The 21,666-nt window shown below is 39.0% G+C and overlaps 2 protein-coding genes across 7 annotated transcripts in view; one reads left to right on the forward strand and one right to left on the reverse strand.

Moving 5' to 3' along the window:
• Nucleotides 1–3,115, forward strand: part of RO60 (Ro60, Y RNA binding protein) — a 38,679-nt gene extending 35,564 nt beyond the window's left edge. For all 5 annotated transcript variants that reach the window (XM_081490288.1, XM_081490289.1, XM_081490291.1 and 2 more), the window contains 2 exons: nucleotides 206–352; nucleotides 2,049–3,115. In XM_081490288.1, the coding sequence (XP_081346414.1) occupies nucleotides 206–352; nucleotides 2,049–2,201 (300 nt within the window). In that variant the 3' untranslated portion in view covers nucleotides 2,202–3,115. The remainder of the gene's footprint in view (nucleotides 1–205; nucleotides 353–2,048) is intronic.
• On the reverse strand, nucleotides 150–21,553 carry GLRX2 (glutaredoxin 2). Of its 2 annotated transcripts, XM_081490297.1 has the most exons (5): nucleotides 21,394–21,553; nucleotides 19,882–19,945; nucleotides 12,867–13,043; nucleotides 11,488–11,623; nucleotides 150–334 (listed from the first exon to the last, which is right to left on the reverse strand). In XM_081490297.1, the coding sequence occupies exons 1-4, from the start codon at nucleotides 21,492–21,494 to the stop codon at nucleotides 11,492–11,494; spliced, it is 474 nt and encodes a 157-aa protein (XP_081346423.1). In that variant the 5' UTR covers nucleotides 21,495–21,553; the 3' UTR covers nucleotides 150–334; nucleotides 11,488–11,491. The 2 variants fall into 2 exon arrangements, with proteins under 2 accessions (XP_081346423.1, XP_081346424.1); XM_081490298.1 differs by lacking the exon at nucleotides 150–334 and having other exon boundaries at nucleotides 11,333–11,623.
• Nucleotides 21,554–21,666: the final 113 nt, after the last annotated feature.

Below are 21,666 nucleotides of genomic sequence, written 5' to 3' on the forward strand. Positions count from 1 at the left end.
TGAGAACAAATCGTGTTACATCTCAATTTTTTTATGAACACAAAATCAAAAATATATTTACAAGCTTTCTGAAAGCATATACATTGGCGCTAAACAAGATGATAACGTGTAAGAGTATTTTTAAGTATTTAATTATTTCAGACATCTCAGTATGGAAATGAGAGCATTTTCTTTTATTCTTAACCATGTTTTTATTCTGAATTAGATCCCAGAAGGTGGAACTGACTGCTCTCTTCCAATGATCTGGGCTCAAAAGACAAATACAGCTGCCGATGTCTTCATTGTATTCACTGATAACAAGACCTTTGCTGGAAGTGTCCATCCTGCTGTCGCTCTGAGGGAATATCGAAAGGTAAAGCAAATTCTAATATTCTTTCCAACCCCAAACAAGATTCAGTTCTAAAACAGTCAATATATTTTTTTAAAAAATGATACTGAAGGTAGTTGTGTACCTTTGTATAAAAGGAATACGACACCAGTTCTGGACTCAACAGTACTTGAAATGAGGAAGTACTGAGTACACATATTTAATTTATTTCAACCAGTTCCAGATGTACACATTTTAATATCTTTTGCAAGCAGTATTTTCAGTAATAATCAAAATTTTTGAAATTTAACCGTAAATGTTTTAATGATTCAACATCATTTCTGAGTTTTGCTAAGAACTACATAAATGTAAAGCAAAGCTATAATATAATGTGTGTTTTAAGCGTTACAAGTATTTCTGAGTTCCAGTCAGTGCTCTGCAGTTGAACTTTCTGAAATGAGGGAATTGTTCTGTATCAGCTCTATCCAGTATGGAATCAACTAGTCAGGTGAGAATGTGGAGCACTTGAATTGTGGCAGGTGTGACTGGAAGTAGAACTAGAACTTGATGAAGAGCAGTGGTTCTCAAAGTGTGGTTTCCCTACTAGCACCTTTTCTTAGCATCACCTGGGACCTTGTTAGAAATGCATGTTCCTGGAGCCCCTGGGTGACCTGCTGAGTCAGGAGCTCGGTATGGGACTGTGTGTTAACAACCCTTTCTGGGGATTCCCTTGTGTGCTTAAGAGAACAAGTGAGAGAATGGAACTGAGTCAAGAAGCCTGGGTTCTGAGTCCTGGGTCTTTCTCTTTATACTAGCTGTGGATCCAAGTGAATTATTTAACTGATACATGTCATAATAGTATATCACTGCTGTGGTATGTACCATGTTGGTTAAAAGTACTACTTACCTTCTAGGGTTGTTTTAACAATTGTTATTGTTTAGTTGCTAAGTCGTGTCTGACTCTTTTGTGATTCCTTGGACTGTAGTCATCCAGACTCCTCTGTCCATGGGATTTTCCAGGCAAGAATACTGGAGTGGGTTGCCATTTCCTTCTCCAGTGGATCTTCCCCACCAAGGGATCGAACCCTTGTCACCTGCATTGGCAATTGATGCTTTACCACACAGCCACCAGGGAAGCGCTCGTTGTAACAGTTAACATTAGATCTACTGTCTAAAGAGCTCATCGTGTCTGACATAGTGCACACTCAGTGATTGTTAGTCTTTCTCAAAAACTCAACTATTTTAGCCTTAAATCATAGCTGCAGAGAACAAGTTATTACACTGACGTTATAGTTATGCCATTTATATATGACATACACAGCAGTCATAGAACAAAAATTGATAACCCCAGGAACTGTTTCCTTATGTGTACCCATACATACTGCCCCAGTGTATGATGTGCTGGTAAAAATGTCTGCTGTCTCTGAATATTCTGACAGGTTTCATGAGTACAGAGTCCCTGTGCTGCTCAGGAATGTATTCTGTGTCCATAAAATGAGTAATAACATCCAGCAGAAAAGCAGGAATTTCAGGCAGGTTGTTCACATGTTTAATTTTCTATACTTCTAAAGATCACATTCTATTCTTCTGAAGTCTTCTGGCCCCAGCAGACTGACAGATTTTATGGAGGAAAAACAAATTGGCTTTGTAATGAAAAGCTGTGATAGAATTTAAAATGTTTTAATTTTGGAGGTTATTTGCTTTTGCTTATTAACATACTATTTTTAATCTTTTCCTACAGAATATGGATATTCCAGCTAAGTTGATTGTTTGTGGAATGACATCAAGTGGCTTTACCATTGCAGACCCAGATGATAGAGGCATGCTGGACATGTGTGGCTTTGATACTGGAGCTCTGGATGTGATTCGAAGTTTCACATTAGATATGATTTAACTGTAAGCACCAGCACAATCTAAGAGGTCCACTGCCATCAGTGATCTCGCTAAAAACACACAGCTACTTCCCAGCTAATCTTAATCCACTGAAAGAAGTCAGACAATAGTATAGTATGTGCATAATGGCAAGGTTACCTTACCAAAAAAAAAGGAAGGAACAATAAGATGAGCCCAAAGTTCCTTCTACTAAACTAGCTTTTGGGAAATAGCTTCAGAATACACTGTAGCCCCCTCTACCTAACAGAGAACTTCTTGTTGAGATACTGTAAAATAGTCAAACAGTTCTGCTTTGGTGAATGATCACATTTGTACTTAAAAGAAGTGAGAGCCAAAAGTGTAAGTAGTCCTATATCATGTCATTTGTTTGAGAAATGCCTTTAAGTTTTCTTAAATGTTTTCATTGGTAAAGGACAGCTTTGATAATGTCCAAATACTCTGAAATGCACTGGACCATGTACTGTGATTGATTATGAAACTCCTTGTCAATTTTTATACCAAGAGGATAAAACAACAACCAAGACATTTGCTTATGAATGAGTTTTACAAATTGCTGTAACAGTTTTCTCCAATCACATGAACAGCAGCATTCTCAGTCAGTGAAAAAGATACTGTTTCTGAGGGTTAATTTACACTTACAGGATTGTTTACCATTAACCAGAAACATAATGGAAACCTGTGAGAAAAGATACTTAAGTTTGTGTCAGCTGAGGAAGTCTATTTTGGTTTGTTTTTGTTTGTTTATTGCTGTGAGGGGCATGACTTGATGGTTTCCTGTGGCTTATACCAACATAGCCACATGTAGGGACACATTTTTTCATATTCATAAATGAAAACATAAGATGTTTCAAGCATTTAACTTCCCCTACTCATAATCTGAAAAATATGACAAATAAAATCTCAACTATAACCGGATTAGCTTTTACTTTACTTTAAAATATTGTTTTAATTACTTTTAATTATTTTAGCCAACTATAAATGGGTTTTAGATATTTCTAATTGTAAACATGTTGGAATCCTCCTCTCTGTCTACTATTCATTTGTGGCAAAATATTCTTTTTTGATAGTGTAAAAAAATAAGCAAGCTAGGTCTTTCAGGTTTGAAAGGCAATTTTTGAGTGGCATATTACCACTAACCAGTCGATAGGAAATTAAATTTTTATTATTTGTGTATATTAAACTTCCTATTCATTATAAAGTGCATTATTTCCTTGAGCAAATACCCCTTCTGTGTGGGGAGCTTTAAGCTGTTGAAATGCCAATATATTTGCTCATAATTACATCATGGTTGTCTAAGATAATGTGCACATAAAACTTTAGTTTTTATGTATTGTTCTTTAAATGTATTTAAAGATATACTGGGGATTTTTAAAGCCTTTTCACTATGAAAAGTCAAACAATAAGTGTAAATCACAGACTTTTGTGTGCTTGGGGGTTAGAGATTTTATGTTTTAGGGGGCAGAAGGATTAAGTAATGTTAGAATTTGTATATTTTCTTCTGTTTCATGAGAAATTTGGGCTCTGGGAGTGAGAAGAAAATGTCCCTTTCAAACTTATTTGACATACTTATACTGGGTTTATCTGATATGTAGCCATTCCTTCAAGGCAACTGGTAGCAATTTGTAAATATTGTGATTTACCTGAGATTTTGGTCAACAAAGCTAGTGGCATCACTACCCAACACCCCAAAAATACATTGCTTCTGGTATCTTTGTTTTTTTTACCCTCTGTCAGGCATTAGGTTTGAAATGGTAGCTACTTTTGATGCATTAAGATATTATGCTCAGATTGAATTTAAAGTTTAAAGAACCTAATAGAATTATGTAATCATACTTGAATTCATTACATAAACACAAGGTCTTAAATTAAAAATTATAACATGATCTAACTTTTTATTCCTAATAGAAATGTTAAGTGGACTATAATATAAATGCTTATTTCCTTCAGTTAAATACTGTTTCTATATTGTTTTTAGACAGAATATTCAGGAGCTAATATTAATAAATCCATCAGAGAAGTAAGATTAGCTGTGACCTTTTTGAAGTCACATAGAAAAGTCTATTAAATGTTAAGATTTGAGAAATAAAACTAAAGGCAACCACACAAGGTAGCTTTATTTTCAAATCATGGAGCTTTAGAGCTAGAAATAACCTTAGAAATGGAAAAGGTAATTTTTTGACTAAGGCTAGGAACCCGAGGTCCGAGAGAGTGTGACATTGGAGCCCTAGATCTAGAAATGGCCTCCTCATTCTCATTCCAGTGTTCATTTCCCCACAAAATGGGAAGACATTTACTTACAAGAGTAAGGGATAAAATAGAATTATTCAAGACTTTTATCTTTTTAGGTATTAGGAAATAATTAATGTATATACATGATTGCTTTAGGAGTAGAAAAACAGAATTGTGAACGTGTATACTTTCGTAGTTCATAGTGACCCTCAAGCACAATTAATATCTTAATAACCTGTGTTGCTATATAACATAGTCATATAGAAAAAATAAAAACTTTTACCTCATTATGAATAAAATATTCTCAAGTAATAAGTTTTATTTTCTGAATTACTTTTAGCATTACCACTGATTAGGAAAATGTTGCTTTTAAAAAAACAATCCTAAGAAAAATAAACTTTATGTCCCAGAAAATATGTAAATATTTTCAGGATATAGTTGTAATTAGTAAAAACAAAAAATAATCTTATAATCCTACCCTTTCCTTCTTAGTTGAAATTTCTAGGAAATTCCACTTAGGAACACTGTCTTGTATTGTTTAGTTTAGTGATCATCTTATGGGAATACTGGTGAGGAAAATGCTCAATGAATGGGAGGTACCATCATCTCCCTGGAGCCTCTTTCACTCTAAGTTACTGTGTGATTGGAGACAACCAGTTTAACCTGTGTGATTCAATTTTGCTATCCTTAAAAAATAACATATCCTGATCCTTGGAGCATAGAAGAATCAATGAATTTTTATCTGTATAAAAGTCAAAGTTGGGAAGAGGGCTTGCAATACAAATTAGAACTTCTTTAAAATTAAAACTTTTAATAGGGTATATGTTTTGAAAGATAAAATGTTTTAGAAAAACAGCTCATTAAGCTGAGTAACTTTTTTAAATACTCCTGTTCTGAATGGGAAGTGTCATCATTCTCTGAAAAGAGAAAGAAGTAATATATTCCAAGTCTAAGATCCCATTAAAAAACAAACTCATACTCTAAGTAAGAAGATGGTCTTACAAACATTTGCTTAACCTTTTAAATAATAGGTAAATCTATAAATGATAGAATATCAGTTAATCAGGCTTTTTTTCTGCAAAGCAATTTAAAGTTATTTGGGAAATTTAAGACAGGATTTCTGAATAAATGTGAGGATCTGATAGTTAAGTGAGAAACGTCTTTAGAAGCACAATAAAGCTACATCTAAACGATAAAGGAAAATGATTGTCATCACTTATTGGACTTGTTTTAATTTGACTTAAAGATACCCACACATTTCTCAATAAGGCCCTTACAGTAAGTAATCAAAAATGAAAAATTCTAGTCTTGTCTACCACAGACATGGGTGATTTGTTAAGGCACTAACCCCTCTAGAGAAATGTCAGATAGCTGCAATGGAAACGTGCGCAAGGGAGAATTAGAAAGAAAGGTAAGTCAAACTAGTTAATTAGGTGTACTTACTGTATGCATTTAATCTAGTGTATCCCATATACCTCCTCCCTAGTCCCTTATTTGTTTTAAGATTACTTCTATGCCTTTTTTTTCTTTTAAAATTCCTTTCTTCTGACATTTTGATCTTTTGTTTTTCTACTCCTGCTCTACCTGAGTAATAAAGTGAATGACAAGAAAGTCACCTGCATTTAGGTTTGGGATACATCTTTCGCAGATTGCTTTTTGTTCCACATAGAATTAAGGTCACATTTTTTTTCACATTTTTTTTCAAATTAATCACAGGCAGGTCTCCTGGAACAATAATCAAATTGATAAATTCTCTTCCCAATCAAGTTAATTTGTATACCTTTTATATAAGCTGTACACAGAAATTTTGTGGCCTTTTGAGTAGGGTTATTCAGCCTTTGTTTGCAATTACAAGTGTACCTGGCTCTTAGAAAAAGCACTCTTTGAAAAATAAATAACTGCATACTCAGAAAGTAGCACATCTCAGTGCTCATATTTCCATAATTATAAAGACTACCCACAAAATCTTTGGTCTACTGAGTACTTGATGATGCTTCTATATACATGGCTTGTAGTATAAAAGGTCTTATAAATAAGACTTGTATCCACATTGAACATTTTTTTACTTGGTGTTTTATTTACTTTTGAAAAATTATTATGAAGTTAATTTAAAAATTAATCCTACGGTAGTATTTTTCATGTAGAAAACTAATAATTAAAAAAAAAACTAATAAGTAGTTAAACTTACTGTTTGAATAGAAATTATAATAAATGACACATTTTCCTAAACTCTGAAAATACCAAATTATATAGGAAATCAATAAAAAGAAACATAAATTTAGGAGATACATTGCATAATTCTGACTGAAATTAATGTGATTATTTTCAATGAGAATTAATTTTGTAAATACAATGAAAACATATAAAAGGTATTTCTGAGCCTAAGGAAATTTTTCAGTTTGCTTCTATTTAATTTAGTACTGCCATGTTAATTTTATGAACAGAAGTGAAAATATTTCATTTTCAAATATATTTAAATTTTTCTGCTTTTAGAAGCTATCAGAATCTCTACATGAACAAAGAAAATAGTAAGTTAGATATGTTTCACTGGTTTCACTTAATGAACACTTGGATTGTTAAGGGTAGTAAATGGGGTTAAAGCCTTGCTATTTTATGTATCATTACCACATAATTAATGGAACATTATATCAATACAATCATTGTATCGAAACCTGTTTAAATTACTTATTAAGCTTTATTTGCAGTGCAAACTGTTTAGAATCCATACACAGCCAAATCAAAGATACTATATAATTAATGAATAGTAACCAAGAAAAAATATTTTTGTTGCACTACTAAAGATGGACTACCTTTAACTTGGTATGGTGTGACTAGACATAACTTGTAATGCATTTGAATTATATTTTCCTCCTTTTATTGTCAGCTTCTGATAATGAAGAAATTCTCCTAAGGGATGAGATATACAAAATCAGCTTTAAAAAAATTGGTTGGGGAAGAACTGTTATAATCTAGTTCTAAAATCTCCATTTTCTTTGTATAAAGGCTTTGATTTCTGTATTTGACCACTCAATATTTGAATTATACAGACTAATGCCTGCATAGATTCAAACTGAAGTATATAAGAGCCTTAAAGTGAAAAAAAAAGAACCTTCTGACTGCCTTAAAATATGACTAGCTCTCCAACACAGGCATACATACTTTGCTTAGGGTCTGTTCATTAAGTAATGCCTTAATAGTGTCAGTGTTTCTGAAGTATAGAACTTGAAGGTTCTTTTACAGCATTCTCTTTTACATAAACAATGGAAATTTAATAAGTTTTAAAATCTGATTGTACATTAGTTGTTTAAGCACCCATTAACAGGATAATCTAGGACACTGATGTGTTATACATACATGACTGTTAACATCAGTAATACCTTGTGATAGTTTAAGGTTTTTTATTGTTTTGTATAACAAATTATCCAAGAAGCTGGACTCTATGTAATATGATCTCCAAGGACCAAGGTGCATATTTAAACACTCTGAATGAAAAATGAAGTTGTACAGTTCCAAAAATGATTAATTTTTTAAGGGAATTTTTCAAGACAAAAGGCAAATATTTTCTTTCAAGCCTACCAACAGTTCATTTAAAGAAGTGAATATAGTTGTAAAACAGTTGCAATAAGAAGTATCCAGGCCAGTGATGTTTAATTACATTCACATTTTTACATTCACTTTGCCTTTTAAAGCAGGAATATTTTATAAAAATGAGAGAAAACTTTAAATTGTCAAGCTGGTGCTCTAAAGTATATAAAGTCTGATTTATAACACATTCCATTTCAAAGGAAAAGAACTCTAAAAGGAGGGGCAGGGGTTTCCTAGATCTGTTGATAAACTCACTGATAATCTGTTGAGTCTTCCAAGTTATCACTGTAAATAACACATCTAACAATGTAATTCTGCTGTCTTCTGATAGAAAAATGGATCAAACACTAACGTATGAAATTTGTTTCATGACAAAATAGTTTCCACCAATACTGTGAAATCTGGACTCTCCTGTCTAGCCCTGCAAAACCCATACTGGATAAATCATTTCAGACATCGAGTGCAGGTGGGCACAATGTGAACTGTTTCTGGTCACTTGCATTATTGTAGAATTTGATAGAGGTACCAAATAAACTCTATGCACATCAAGTATTTGTCTTTTTATTTCTTGAAAGAAGAGTTTTAAGGTTATTATGTGCCTTATAAGAAGCTTCCAGGTGGCACTAGTGGTAAAGAACCCGCCTGTCAATGCAGGTTAGACATAAGTGACGCAGGTTTGATGGAAGATCCCCTGGAGGAGGGCGTGGCAACCCACTCCAGTATTCTTGCCTGGAGAATTCCATGGACAGAAGCCTGGCAGGCTGTAGTCCATAGGGCCACAGAGTAGGACATGACTGAAGTGACTTAGCATGCATGGCTTTTAAGATGTAAGGCTCTTGGCCTTACATTTTATAATCTTACAGTATTTGAATACTCCATCTTATAATTGAATAAAATGAAATTAAGGTTTGATCATTAACACTGGTCTTGAAATGCCTCAATGTTTATTTAAAATATGTGCTTGAGGATTCTTTTCCAATGGGTATTAATTATAGAGTCAAAACTAGATTTAATAAAAATATATATTTTTATATGTACCACAGCTTTCTTATCCATTGTCTGCTGATGGACGTCTAGGTTGCTTCCATGTCCTGGCTATTATATACAGTGCTGCGATGAACATTGGGGTACACGTGTCTCTTTCAATTCTGGTTTCCTCGGTGTGTATGCCCAGCAGTGGGATTGCTGGATCATATGGCAGTTCTATTTCCAGTTTTTTTAAGGAATCTCCACACTGTTCTCCATAGTGGCTGTACTAGTTTGCATTCCCACCAAACAGTGTAAGAGGACAATGGAATATTACTCAGCCATTAAAAAGAATACATTTGAATCAGTTCTAATGAGGTGGATGAAACTGGAGCCTATTATACAGAGTGAAGTAAGCCAGAAAGAAAAACACCAATACAGTATACTAACGCATATATATATGGAATCTAGAAAGATGGTAACGATAACCCTATATGCGAGACAGCAAAAGAGACACAGATGTATAGAACAGTCTTTTGGACTCTGTGGGCAAGGGCGAGGGTGGGATGATTTGGGAGAAGGGCATTGAAACATGTATATTATCATATATGAAAACAGATCGCCAGTCCAGGTTCGATCATGAGGCAGGGTGCTCGGGGCTGGTGCACTGGGATGACCCAGAGGGATAGGATGGGGAGGGAGGTGGGAAGGGGGTTCAGGATGGGGAACACATGTACTCCCGTGGTGGATCCATGTCAGTGTATGGCAAAACCACTACAATATTGTAATTAGCCTCCAATTAAATAAATAAAAATACATATTTTTAAAGAGTTTCAAACAGGATTCTTTTGTGGGAAAAAAATTTATTCAAAGGTGCCTTTGGGAGGAAGGAAAGGATAAATTAGGAATTTGGGATCAACATATACACACTATTATATATAAAATAGGTAACTAACAAGACCTACTGTATAGCACAAGGAACTCTAAATATTGTGAAATAACCTATAAGGGAAAAGAATCTGAAAAATATACACACACACATATATATATATATAATAGGTATATAATCTGTAACTGAATCATGTTGCTTTATACCTGAAACTAACACTGGAAAGCAATGATACTTCAATTATAAAATTTTTAAAAATAGAAAACAAAAGTTGCCTTTGGGAAAAGGTAACACCAAAACTCAACTATGCAAATAAAAATATTTAAGTGCCAATTTACAGAGATTTCTCTGAATTCCCATCAAACTTTCCTATTAAAAGTTCTAAGATCTAAGCCATAGGAATTGAAAAGAACAAGCTACATATGAATATACCCACCAAAACTTGATAAACATTTCATTCGATATTAGGGTTCTCCATTTACAGATGGCAGTGAACAGCTGTATGGAGAAAGGAAGATCACAAACTACAGTTGACCCTTGGGATGTGAGTTTGAACTGTGTGGGTCCACTCAGACGTGGATTTTTTTCAGTAATAAATACTGCAGTACTAGACAAGTCTGTAGCTGGATGAATCTGAGGATGCGGAGGACTAATTCTAAATTACATTTGGATTTTCAAGGTGGTATTCGGAGCCCCAATCCCTGCCTTGTTCAGGGGTCAACTGTAAATATTTCCTCACAGATGAGCAAAACTAAACTTTATTTTAAACCTTAATTAGGAAACTTGCCCTTAAAAAAATATTGTTCAAATAGTACTTTTTTTAGTATTAATAAAACTCAAATATATTTAAAGAATTCCTTTTTTTCCCAGCAGCTTTTCAGCTTCCCAATTAAATATTTTAGCAATTCATGTCTAAGTTGATTAGTGGTAAAAGTGAAGGGGAAAAAAATGGCCTGTTTTTTTAAAATATTAAACAGTTTGTCTTTCAGATCTTAACATTAAAAATCAAAGACCAAAAAAAAAAAATCATACTTTTTCTTAGGTCACCATTTTCTTTCTAACCTATGATTCTGGAAAGTACAGCTGCCAAAACCTAGTTTTGCCTTAAGATTTTTATTAAGACTTTTATCCAGCTGTAATTTATGGTGTATGGACTGAATGTGTCTCCCCAAAATTTATGTTGAAACCCTCATTCCCAGTAACAATTATGCTTTTTTCCACTGAAAACTTATGTCCCCCCACCCAAATGACTTTTCTGTTAATCCTCTGCTTGGTAACAAGTCCCTGCATAATCAGTTAGACTAAAGTTCTTGGTCATCCGGGACTGGCATGTCACCTGGGCAGCTGCTGTCCCACAAGACTGTCCCTTGCAGCACTTCAGATGCCTGTTTGTCCACATTGTCACCCATTATCTGCTCCTTCAGTTTTAAATATCCTTTTTACTGAAGAATTGGCAAATAAGATGCTTCCACAGTGATTTATTGTTCATTATTTTTACAACATTTTCATGAAGATAATTCATATATTTAAAGCACCTTCAAATATTTAAAAGGCATTACCAGGCAATATAATTTTAAATATATAGTGACATATTACTAGCAAAGTTATATGAACTTACATCACTAAATTTCTTTCTTCTTACTTTTTTTAAAATGACACTGGTGAACTAGTGGAAGCAATTTCCCTTCTTTGTGAAGCCTATGAGTGTCAGTTGCACCTCCAATAAAAGTTCCGTTGACAAATATTCGTGGTACCTGTTGGATAAACAAAAGATTAGATGTCACCCTGGGTGTCAGAAGTATAAAGCCATTCACAGGATCCTAATACATGCTACACTGTGGGTGCTTTTATGGGCAAGGCACTATATGAAGCTCTTTGATAATTACCTATTTAAACTTTCCAACCCTTCAGGAGGGGCTTCCCTGGTTAGCTCAGTAGTAAAGAATCCGTCTGCCAATGCAGGAGACAGGTTCAATTCCTGGGTCAGGAAGATCCCTTGGAGAAGGAAATGGCAACCCACTCTAGTATTCTTGCCTGGAAAATCCCGTGGACAGAGGAGCCTGGTGGGCTACAGCCCATGGGCTCACAAAGAAGTCAGACTTAGCGTCTAAACAACAACCTTTCAGTTAGGTACTATTTTTTAGTCTTATTTTGGAGGCAAAGGAACTTGCCCAAGATCACGAAGTAAGTGACAGAACTGGGGTTTAAACCCAGGACAAACTGACTCTCAACCCCTTTCTCCTCATTGCTTTGGCATATAAAAGGCAAAATAAAGCAGTCAGCAATCTCTAATGATTAACAATGTTTAAGTGGTTCTTCCTTACCATTGTTTACCAAAGGGGAAGAGTCCATTATCAACTCCTTAACATATAAACGGGAAGGAAAATGGCAACATGGTTTCTTTTTTGTTCCTTTGGGTTTTGGGGTTTTTTTTTTTTTGCCACACCATGCAGCATGCAGGATCTTAATTCTGCCTGGCCAGGGATCGAGGCCCCTGCAGTGGAAGCTCAGAGTCCTCACCACTGGACAACCATGGAATTTCCTCTATTTTTTCCATGAGGCATATTATGGGAAAATCCTCAGATTTCAAGAATCTAAAAACATGGAGCCCGAAAGCACTCTTATTAGTACAGAAAATGAAGGACCCTTGATCTGCACTGTTCAAGTGAGGAAAGAAGAATACTTTCATCTTGAAAAAGTCCCAGGAGGATGTCAACCATTTATAGACCACCACTCATGCCAACACCATTACCCCACCCATTTCACCCAGTCACTCATGCGTGCGCGCACACACACACACACACACGGTAAAAATAAAAAAAAAAAATAGAACTGTTGTTTCCTGGTCTATGAATCTGTTCTCAAATCTGCCATTTCTTTATCAATTCAGATTCTCAGAGTATGTCTGGCTCACTTTTCCCTATACAAGGACACAGGCCTGAGGTAACCCAGCTCATCACCCACTTCAGGGCAAAGCACCACAGGGGATGGACTCACAGTTCTTTCACCAGTCATTTTGTGAAGAGCCTCTTGAAACTGACTTCCGTATTCAAGCATGTCCAATTCCACCACTTTATAGTTAACATTCATGTCATGGAAAAGTTTTTTTGCCATCGTACAGTAAGAACAGGATGTTTTGGAGAAAATCACCACACAATTATTAGAAATGGTTTCCTGAAGTAAAACCAAAAAAATCATTTTAATTCTAGACATTACCTTTCAGAAAGGAATCATGATACAGTAGATACATGATATAGTAGGAAGGGCGTGGATTTTGGAGCCTCACAATTCAGGGCTCAGACTCAGCCTAAGTCATCTAATTCTCATCTGTAGATTGAAGACAAAGGAACGTTATTAGGGAAAATGGATGTGATGGGTGGAAAGTGTTGGCACAAAGTAATAACGCAGATATTCACAGCCAGTTCACAGACAGCAGACACTTCTGTGTGCCAATACAATCCTCAACACTCTACCTTCACTCCTTCACGTAAACCTCACTACAATCCTGAGATAGGTCTTTAGCATCACCTCCACTTCATACTTGAGGAAACTGAGGCACAGAGAGGGGTAATAACTTACCCCTGGTCCTCAGCTCGTAAGTGGGTAAGCTGGGATTTGAACCCACGCAAGTTTGAGTCCACAGCCCAGGTACTTAATCTCTGTCGTACTATTTCTCAAATATTCAGAAGGTGTTCAGGAGTTAACTCCTTACTTAACTGTCTTTTTTAATTTTTTCTTTTTTTACCATCTTAACCATTCTTTGCTTTTGTTTTGGCTGCACCACACAGCTTATGGGGTCTTAGGTCCCCAACCAGGATTGAACCCGTGTCCCTGGCAGTGGAAGCCTGAGGTCCTAACCACTGGACCACTGGGAAATTCCCTTCTTTGTTTTTTTCTTTACATTTAAATATAACTGACTTACACTATTATATTAGTTTCAGGTGTATAGCATGGTGATTTGGTATTTTTATATTTTACAAAATGATCAACCCACTTCCTTAATGTTCAATGGTGAGAAATTACATACAGATGCATGCTGAGTCGCTTCAGTCACATCTGACTCTTTGCAAACCGTTGGACTATAACCTGCCAGGCTGCTCTGTCTGTGGGATACTACAGTGGGTTGCCATGCCCTTCTCCAGGGGATCTTCTGACCCAGGGATCAAACCCATGTCTCGTACATTTCCTGCATTGGCAAGCAGGTTCTTTACCACTAGTGACCCCTGAAGCCCTAATGATGTATGATTTCTCTTCAAAATGTAAGGCTTTCAAGGACCCAGGTATAAACAATAGTTTTTCCCTTCAACTTCCACTCCTTCCTGTATATCTTTATAGTAAAAAACATCTGTCATCACTGTTTTGATAAGGTATTCCCCAGCATTCATTGTTCCTGGAAAAGCTACTTCCAGAGATGCTGATTCAGTGGGATTGAGGCAGAGGTCAGAAACTATTTCTGAAAAACATTCCCAACAATTCTAACATCAGCCTGGAAGCTATATTAGCCTTGGAAGCTATCCTGCCTGCCTTTATCACAAAGACCCCGAGGCTTCGCTGTGCATCTGTGTCACAACTTCACGGGTGAAGTTTGTTGAGCTTTGTGCATATCAATGCCCAGGTCCTTTGGGAATTTCTGAATGGACAGATCTAGCACCCAGGCATCTGCTAGGTTGTCCTACTGTGAGTCATAAGCAGCACCAAGATGAAGGTCAAAAATCAGAGAGTAGGACAAAGTGGTTCAGAAGTTACATCCGCCCTCGGGGGTCAGAAGGATTCCAAGTCAGTGTCTGTTCAGTTGTTCAGTCACTAAGTCATGTTCAACTCTTTCGACCCCATGGACTGCAGCATGCCAGGCTTCCGGGTCCTTCACTATTTCCCAGAGTTGGCTCAAATCCATATCCACTGAGTTGGTGATGCCATCCAACCATCTCATCCTCTGTCATCCCCTTCTCTCCTGCCCTCAATCTTTCCCAGCATCAGGGTCTTTTCTAAAGAGTCAGCTCTTCACATCAGGTGGTCAAAGTATTGGAGCTTCAGCTTTAGCATCAGGCCTTCCAATGAATATTCAGGGTTGATTTCCTTTAGGACTGACTGGTTGGATCACCTAGCTGTCCAAGGGACTCTCAAGAGTCTAGGTGTCTGCAAATCTGTTTTTATGCTTCCTCTTCTGCTCACTCTCAATATTTACTACAGAAGTCTATCTCAGGAACAGCTAGACAGGCCAGAGATGTACTACTGAATCCATTTTATAGATGAGAAAACTGAGGTTGAGGAGTTCACAGTACTGGGTGGGATTCCACCCACATTGTCCCAAAATCAAAGCCAGTGCTCCTTCCTCACTGTGCTGCCTCGGGTTAGAGACACACCGAGACCGTAATTAGAGAGGAGCACCCTGGCAGCTGACACATAGTGAAGTGAAAGTCGTTCAGTTGCATGTGACTCTTTGGGACCCCATGGACTGTAGCCCACCGGGCTCCACTGTCCATGGGGTTCTCCAGTAAGAATACTGGAGTGGGTAGCCATTCCCTTCTCCAAAGGATCTTCATGACCCAGGGATTGCATCGTAATCCCTGGCAGATTCTTTACCATCTGAGCCACCAGGGAAGCCCTGACAAATGGTGATGTAGAAATTCCTCGGTGATCAATGTAAAGAAATAGAGGAAAACAATAGAATAGGAAAGACTAGAGATCTCTTCAAGAATATTAGAGATACCAAGGGAACATTTCATGAAAAGATGGGCACAATCAAGGACAGAAATGGTATGGCCCTAACAGAAGCAGAAGATATTAAGAAGAGGTAGCAAGAATACACAGAAGAACTATACAAAAAAGGTCTTCATGAACCAGATAACCATGATGGTGTGATCACTCACCTAGAACCAGACATCCTGGAATGCAAAGTCAAGTGGGCCTTAGGAAGCATCACTACAAACAAAGCTAGTGGAGGTGATGGAATTCCAGTTGAGCTATATCAAATCCTAAAAAATGCTGCTGTGAAAGTGCTGCACTTAATATACTAGCAAACTTGGAAAACTCAGCAGTGGCCACAGGACTGGAAAAGGTCTCTTTTCATCCCAATCCCAAAGAAAAGCAATGCCAAAGAATGCTCAAACTACCACACAATTGCACTCATCTCACACACTAGCAAAGTAATGCTCAAAATTCTCCAAGCCAGGCTTCAACAGTACATGAAACGTGAACTTCCAGATGCTCAAGCTGGATTTAGAAAAGGCAGAGGAACCAGAGATCAAATTGCCAACATCTGTTGGATCATAGAAAAGGCAAAGAGTTTCAGGAAAACATCTACTTCTAATGTTTTATTGACTTTATTGACTATGCCAAAGCCTTTGACTGTGTGGGTCACAACAAACTGTGGAAAATTCTGAAAGAGATGGGAATACCAGACCACCTGACCTGCCTCTTGAGAAATCTGTATGCAGGTCAGGAAGCAACAGTTACAACTGGACATGGAACAGACTGGTTCCAAATTGGGAGAGGAGCATGTCAAGGCTGTATATTGTCACCCTGCTTATCTAACTTATATGCAGAGTGCATCATGAGAAATGCTGGACTGGATGAAGCACAAGCTGGAATCAAGATTGCCGGGAGAAATATCAATAACCTCAGATATGCAGATGCTGCTGCTCCTGCTAAGTCGCTTCAGTTGTATCTGACTCTGTGCAACCCCATAGATGGCAGCCCACCAGGCTCCGCCATCCCTGGGATTCTCCAGGCAAGAATACTGGAGTGGGTTGCCATTTCCTTCTCCAGTGCATGAAAGGGAAAAGTGAAAGTGAAGTCACTCAGTCGTGTCCGACTCTTAGCAACCCCACGGACTGCAGCCCACCAGGCCCCTCCGTCCATGGGATTTTCAAGGCAAGTACTGAAGTGGGGTGCCATTGCCTTCTCCATATGCAGATGACACCACCCTTATGGCAGAAAGTGAAGAACTAAAGATCCTTGTGATGAAAGTGAAAGAGGAGTGAAAAAGTTGGCTTAAAACTCAACATTCAGAAAACTAAGATCATGGCATCTGGTCCCATCACTTCATGGCAAATAGATGGGGAAACAATGGAAACAGTGTGAGACCTTATTTTAGGGGGCTCCAAAATCACTGCAGATGGTGACTGTAGCCATGAAATTAAAAGACACTTACTCCTTGGAAGAAAAGTTATGACCAACCTAGACAGCATATTAAAAAGCAGAGACATTACTTTGCCAACAAAGGTCCATCTAGTCAAGGCTGTGGTTTTTCCAGTAGTCATATATGGATGTGAGAGTGGACTATAAAGAAAGCTGAGCACCAAAGAATGGATGCTTTTGAACTGTGGTGTTGGAGAAGACTCTTGAGGGTCCCTTGGACTGCAAGGAGATCCAACCAGTCCATCCTAAAGGAGAATAGTCCTGAATATTCATTGGAAGGACTGATGCTGAAGCTGAAACTCCAATACTTTGGCCTGCTGGAGTCCCGCTCCAGCTGGTCCAGGGATCCCCAAGGGATGAACAGCGTTGGCGAAAGGAAAAGAAAGGAGACAGAAAGTTTTTGATGGCCCAAACACCATAATCTTTATTGCTTTAGTCTCTATTTACATAGCACATGTTCTTCTACGTAATGATTCTTGCAATATTTTTCCATTCAGATCAACATCCCCTGATTCTAAGATGTGTTAAAAGTTTTTTCCTAGTCTATTGTCACATTTTGGTTACATGTTTACCCCAAAACCTATTTTTATTTTACTAGGACATAGTCTATGAATCATATCATTCCATCTACTTTTTCTGTACAGCCTGCTACTACAGCGAATACAGCGTCTTGCTTCAGTGAATAAGTACTATAGCAGTGTCTAAGGGCAAAAGGTTTCTTATAGTACAGCCATTGTCAGTGGTGGTTTGTTTACCATCTACTCACATAATACAAGACTATTTCTGGCAGGGACAAGTCTTTTGCAGTTTACCTAGAAACCATTTACGATACAATTCATATAGTTCTTTTCCGTTTATGCTTAGATTCTGAGGGGAAAAGGCAATTGGCTTAGTTTCTGTAACTTTCCCTGCTACATGACCCAAGTTTTCCAGTCACCAATAACAATTTCCTCATGAGGCCAGGTCACAATAGGCTTAGGGCTTGTTTTCCAAATGATCATGGCCTTATTCCCTGGCTGAATGTTAGGGACCCACCAGTCAGGGTCCTCAGTAGGTTTAATCATTTTTGGAATGTTTCTCTGGGGCAAGGGATCATTTTTCTTTTTCCTGGACTCTCATGACCTCAACATGGAGGCCCCTACAACTCCAGCCATCAAAGAATGAAATGGAGTTAGCCACAACAAAAGCATAGAAACAGGAAGGAGGGAAGGTTCCGATCCTGGAGAGAAACTGCTTTGCAGTTTCTTCTTGATTGATGCCGTGACTTTGTCATCCAGCAGTAGTTCCAGAATGGCTCCCAACATGGCCAGCTGATTCAAAGAACTGACTCATTTGAACAGACCCTGATGCTGGGAAAGATTGAAGGCAGGAGGAGAAGTGGATGACAGAAGATGAGATGGTTGGATGACATTACCGACTCAATGGATATGAGTTTGAGTAAACTCTGGGAGTTGGTGATGCACAGACAGGGAGGCCTGGCGTGCTGCAATCCATGCGGTAGCAAAGAGTCGGACACAACTGAGCGACTGAACTGAACTGAGAGATTCCAAACTGAGCGGAAACTCAGGATGACAGTGTCACAGTTTCTTGAACCTTCCTTCTCACCTTTTCTCAACCCTGTCCTTGCTAAATATTTCATGGTTTCATATTCTTTTCCTTTGTTTGTTTTTGGCCAAATTGTGAGGTAATAGTTCCATGATCAGAGATTGAACCTGTGCCCCTGCAGTGGAAGCATGGAATCTTAACCACCGAACTGCCAGGGAAGTTCCTCATGGTTTCCTATTCTTATTTTAAAAGAAGCAAACCCTCACTACAGGTCTCCAACATTACTGTTATATTTAGCAGCTGTGAGTGAATACTTTTGTAGTCAAGTAAACCAAAGGCAGAAATGTTTGTGTATAGTGGTGTTTGGTGGTGAGGAACAGAAAAACATGTTTGTCCTGTAGGCTACAAGGGTAGAAAAACACACACAAGAGGAATTTTCTGAGGCAGACTTAACTGGGCTTTGCAGTTCAAGCAAGAGAAAGACAAGAGAACACAGCAGTGCACAGTATCCTTGAGAGGATTGGTCATAGAGTAACAACTGCAAACTAGGTTCTATGTTTTAGAAAAACAGCTTCTCAGGGCAGAAACGAACAGTATGCCTGGCTAAGGCAACCTGACTGGTAACACCAGGAAACCTGAGGTGGGTGAGACGGAAAGAGCAGTCAACCGCATAGACCCAACTTAGAGGAGCAAAGGCATCATTAAGAATAAATCTCATAGGGACTTCCCTAGCAGTTCAGTGGTTAGGATTCTGTGCTTCCGCTGCAGAGGGCACACGTTCGATCCCAGGTTGGGGAACTAAAATCCCACAAGCAATTTGGCACGGCCAAAAACAGAATAAATCTCATAAATTCTGACTAAGAAAATGATCCAGAACTTCTCTGTATCATGCATGATTTTCATGCTGCTGCTGCTGCTGCTAAGTCGCTTCAGTCGTGTCCGACTCTGTGCGAGCCCATAGACGGCAGCCCACCAGGCTCCCCCATCCCTGGGATTCTCCAGGCAAGAACACTGGAGTGGGTTGCCATTTCCTTCTCCAATGCACAAAAGTGAAAAGTGAAAGTGAAGTCGCTCAGTCGTGTCCGACTCTTCGAGACCCCATGGACTGCAGCCTACCAGGCTCCTCCGTCCATGGGATTTTCCAGGCAAGAGTATTGGAGTGGGGTGCCATTGCCTTCTCCGATGATTTTCATAGTAGATTTTAAAATATATTAACTTAGTAACTAATTTACTAGACTATGTCAAGTTTGGATAAGCATATTAAATATGTACGACAATTCTATTTCCACCAAAGAAAGTTTTTTCCTACATGTCCCCCATCACTCACTTGGATCTGATTCACGGGAGCAGTTGCTGCATTTCCCAAAGAAGACGATGTGCTGTTCCCCATCCTAAAATGAATATTAAAGAGCAGTGCAGTTAAATATTAAGGACAATATATCAGATGAGATCCATTCAGAGAAACCCAATATGCAAATATATATCCAAACATATGAAAGAGAAAAGTTTTACTTGCTATCAGTACAAAATAGCATTGTCAAAGTATTTGTTTACTAATATCACAAAGGCCTGCATCCTTTTCTAACCAGCTTTCAGGAAAGAAAATGGAGGTTAAGAGTTGAAGGTGTGGACCTAAGTAGGAGCTTTGGTGGAACAACACATCAATCTATTTGTATTATCAACTAAGAGAACACATCCTTTTCATCTCAGTTTCAACCCTTAATTAGCATTCCCAAACCACTTACTATTTGCATCTACTCTGGAAGCAGGAATTCTTAGAACTTTCCTAAGACCATATTTCCTTAGGTAATAAGAGGAGGTGGAAGGTGTATTCTGAAACATCACCTTCCCTGCCAAAGAAAAAGCTGCTGGAATGCACTTTTCTCCAATTCCAGTCAAGAAAGTAAGCTGTTCAATAAACGTTTCTCTTCTCCATTAACGAAATAGCCACTAGCCATGCCACGTTTATGGAACACCTACTATGTGCTAACCAGGCAAAGGGCTGAAATGCCGCAGGGATAGTATCACTGGAAAAACACCACTGAACCTCCAGGACTTGTCAAATAGTTACACTATGTGATTGGCACCTTTTGGAGGGGATTTCCAGTTTAGCAGAGAAGGTTAATCAAGGGCTCCTCGAGTCTTGCAAAACTGGCAGAAGTTACCAGATCGAGGAGTTAGAAATAACGTCCCAGACAGAGGGACGGATGTACAGACAGGCAAGCTGGTAGGACAGCCCCGACCGGCCGCGCGGGAGTCAGGCAGGCAGAGAGGAGGCGGTCTCGCAACGCAAGCCTGGGGGCCGCGGGTATTCACCGACCTCGCTCGAGCCAGAGGCGACACCGTCCTATCTCGAAGACCTGGCCATTTGGTAGAAACCGCCACTTCCACTTCCTGCCGCAGGAGCCAGATTTAGCAAATGAGAATGCAGATCGCTCGGTCAAATTAGAATTTCAGATAAACAGCGAATAACTGTTTAGCCTACGTATGTTCCTGCAATATCTGTAATATACTTAAACCAAACCATTATTCGCTGTTTATTTGAAATACCAATTTATTAGGGCATCTTGCATTTTATCTAGTAACCGAGGAGAAGAGGAGGTTCAAGCCAGCAAGACTTAGGCTTGTGCAATCTGAAGATCACGTGATCCTGAAATCGCCAAGAGCGCTTAAGGCACCTTCTCTCCTAGTCCCTTCCCGGCCTCCCGCCCTCCCAGGCTCGATCGACTCGGGGCGCTCCGGGCGCCCGGGAAGAAGCCGCCCCCGCCCACCGCTAGGTCCAGACCCCCGCGAGGCCGCACAGCCACGCCCAGCCCGTGCTGCTCACAGAGACGCTTACCCGGAGCCCGAAATTCCCGCTGGCCCCTCAAGCCGGCGCGCTGAGCTGCTCCTGACCCGGACGAGCCGAGTCCCCACCAGCGCCGCGCGGCGCCAGTACATTGTCTTAGCGTCTGGCCTCAGCTAGCAGACCGGCCGGCAATCGCGGCCCGGGAGATCTCGACCCCGCCCACCGGCTCCGCCCTACCCGGCTGCCCACGCCTCCGCCGGCGGTCCCGCCCCTCTGGGGCCCCGCCCCGCCCCGCCTCGCCCCCCCACCGCCTCGCCCCCCCAC

The sequence above is a fragment of the Giraffa tippelskirchi genome, chromosome 5 (genome assembly GCF_054371585.1).
Source record: "Giraffa tippelskirchi isolate mGirTip1 chromosome 5, T2T-mGirTip1v1.2.pri, whole genome shotgun sequence".
In the NCBI taxonomy this organism is placed as follows: Eukaryota; Metazoa; Chordata; class Mammalia; order Artiodactyla; family Giraffidae; genus Giraffa; species Giraffa tippelskirchi.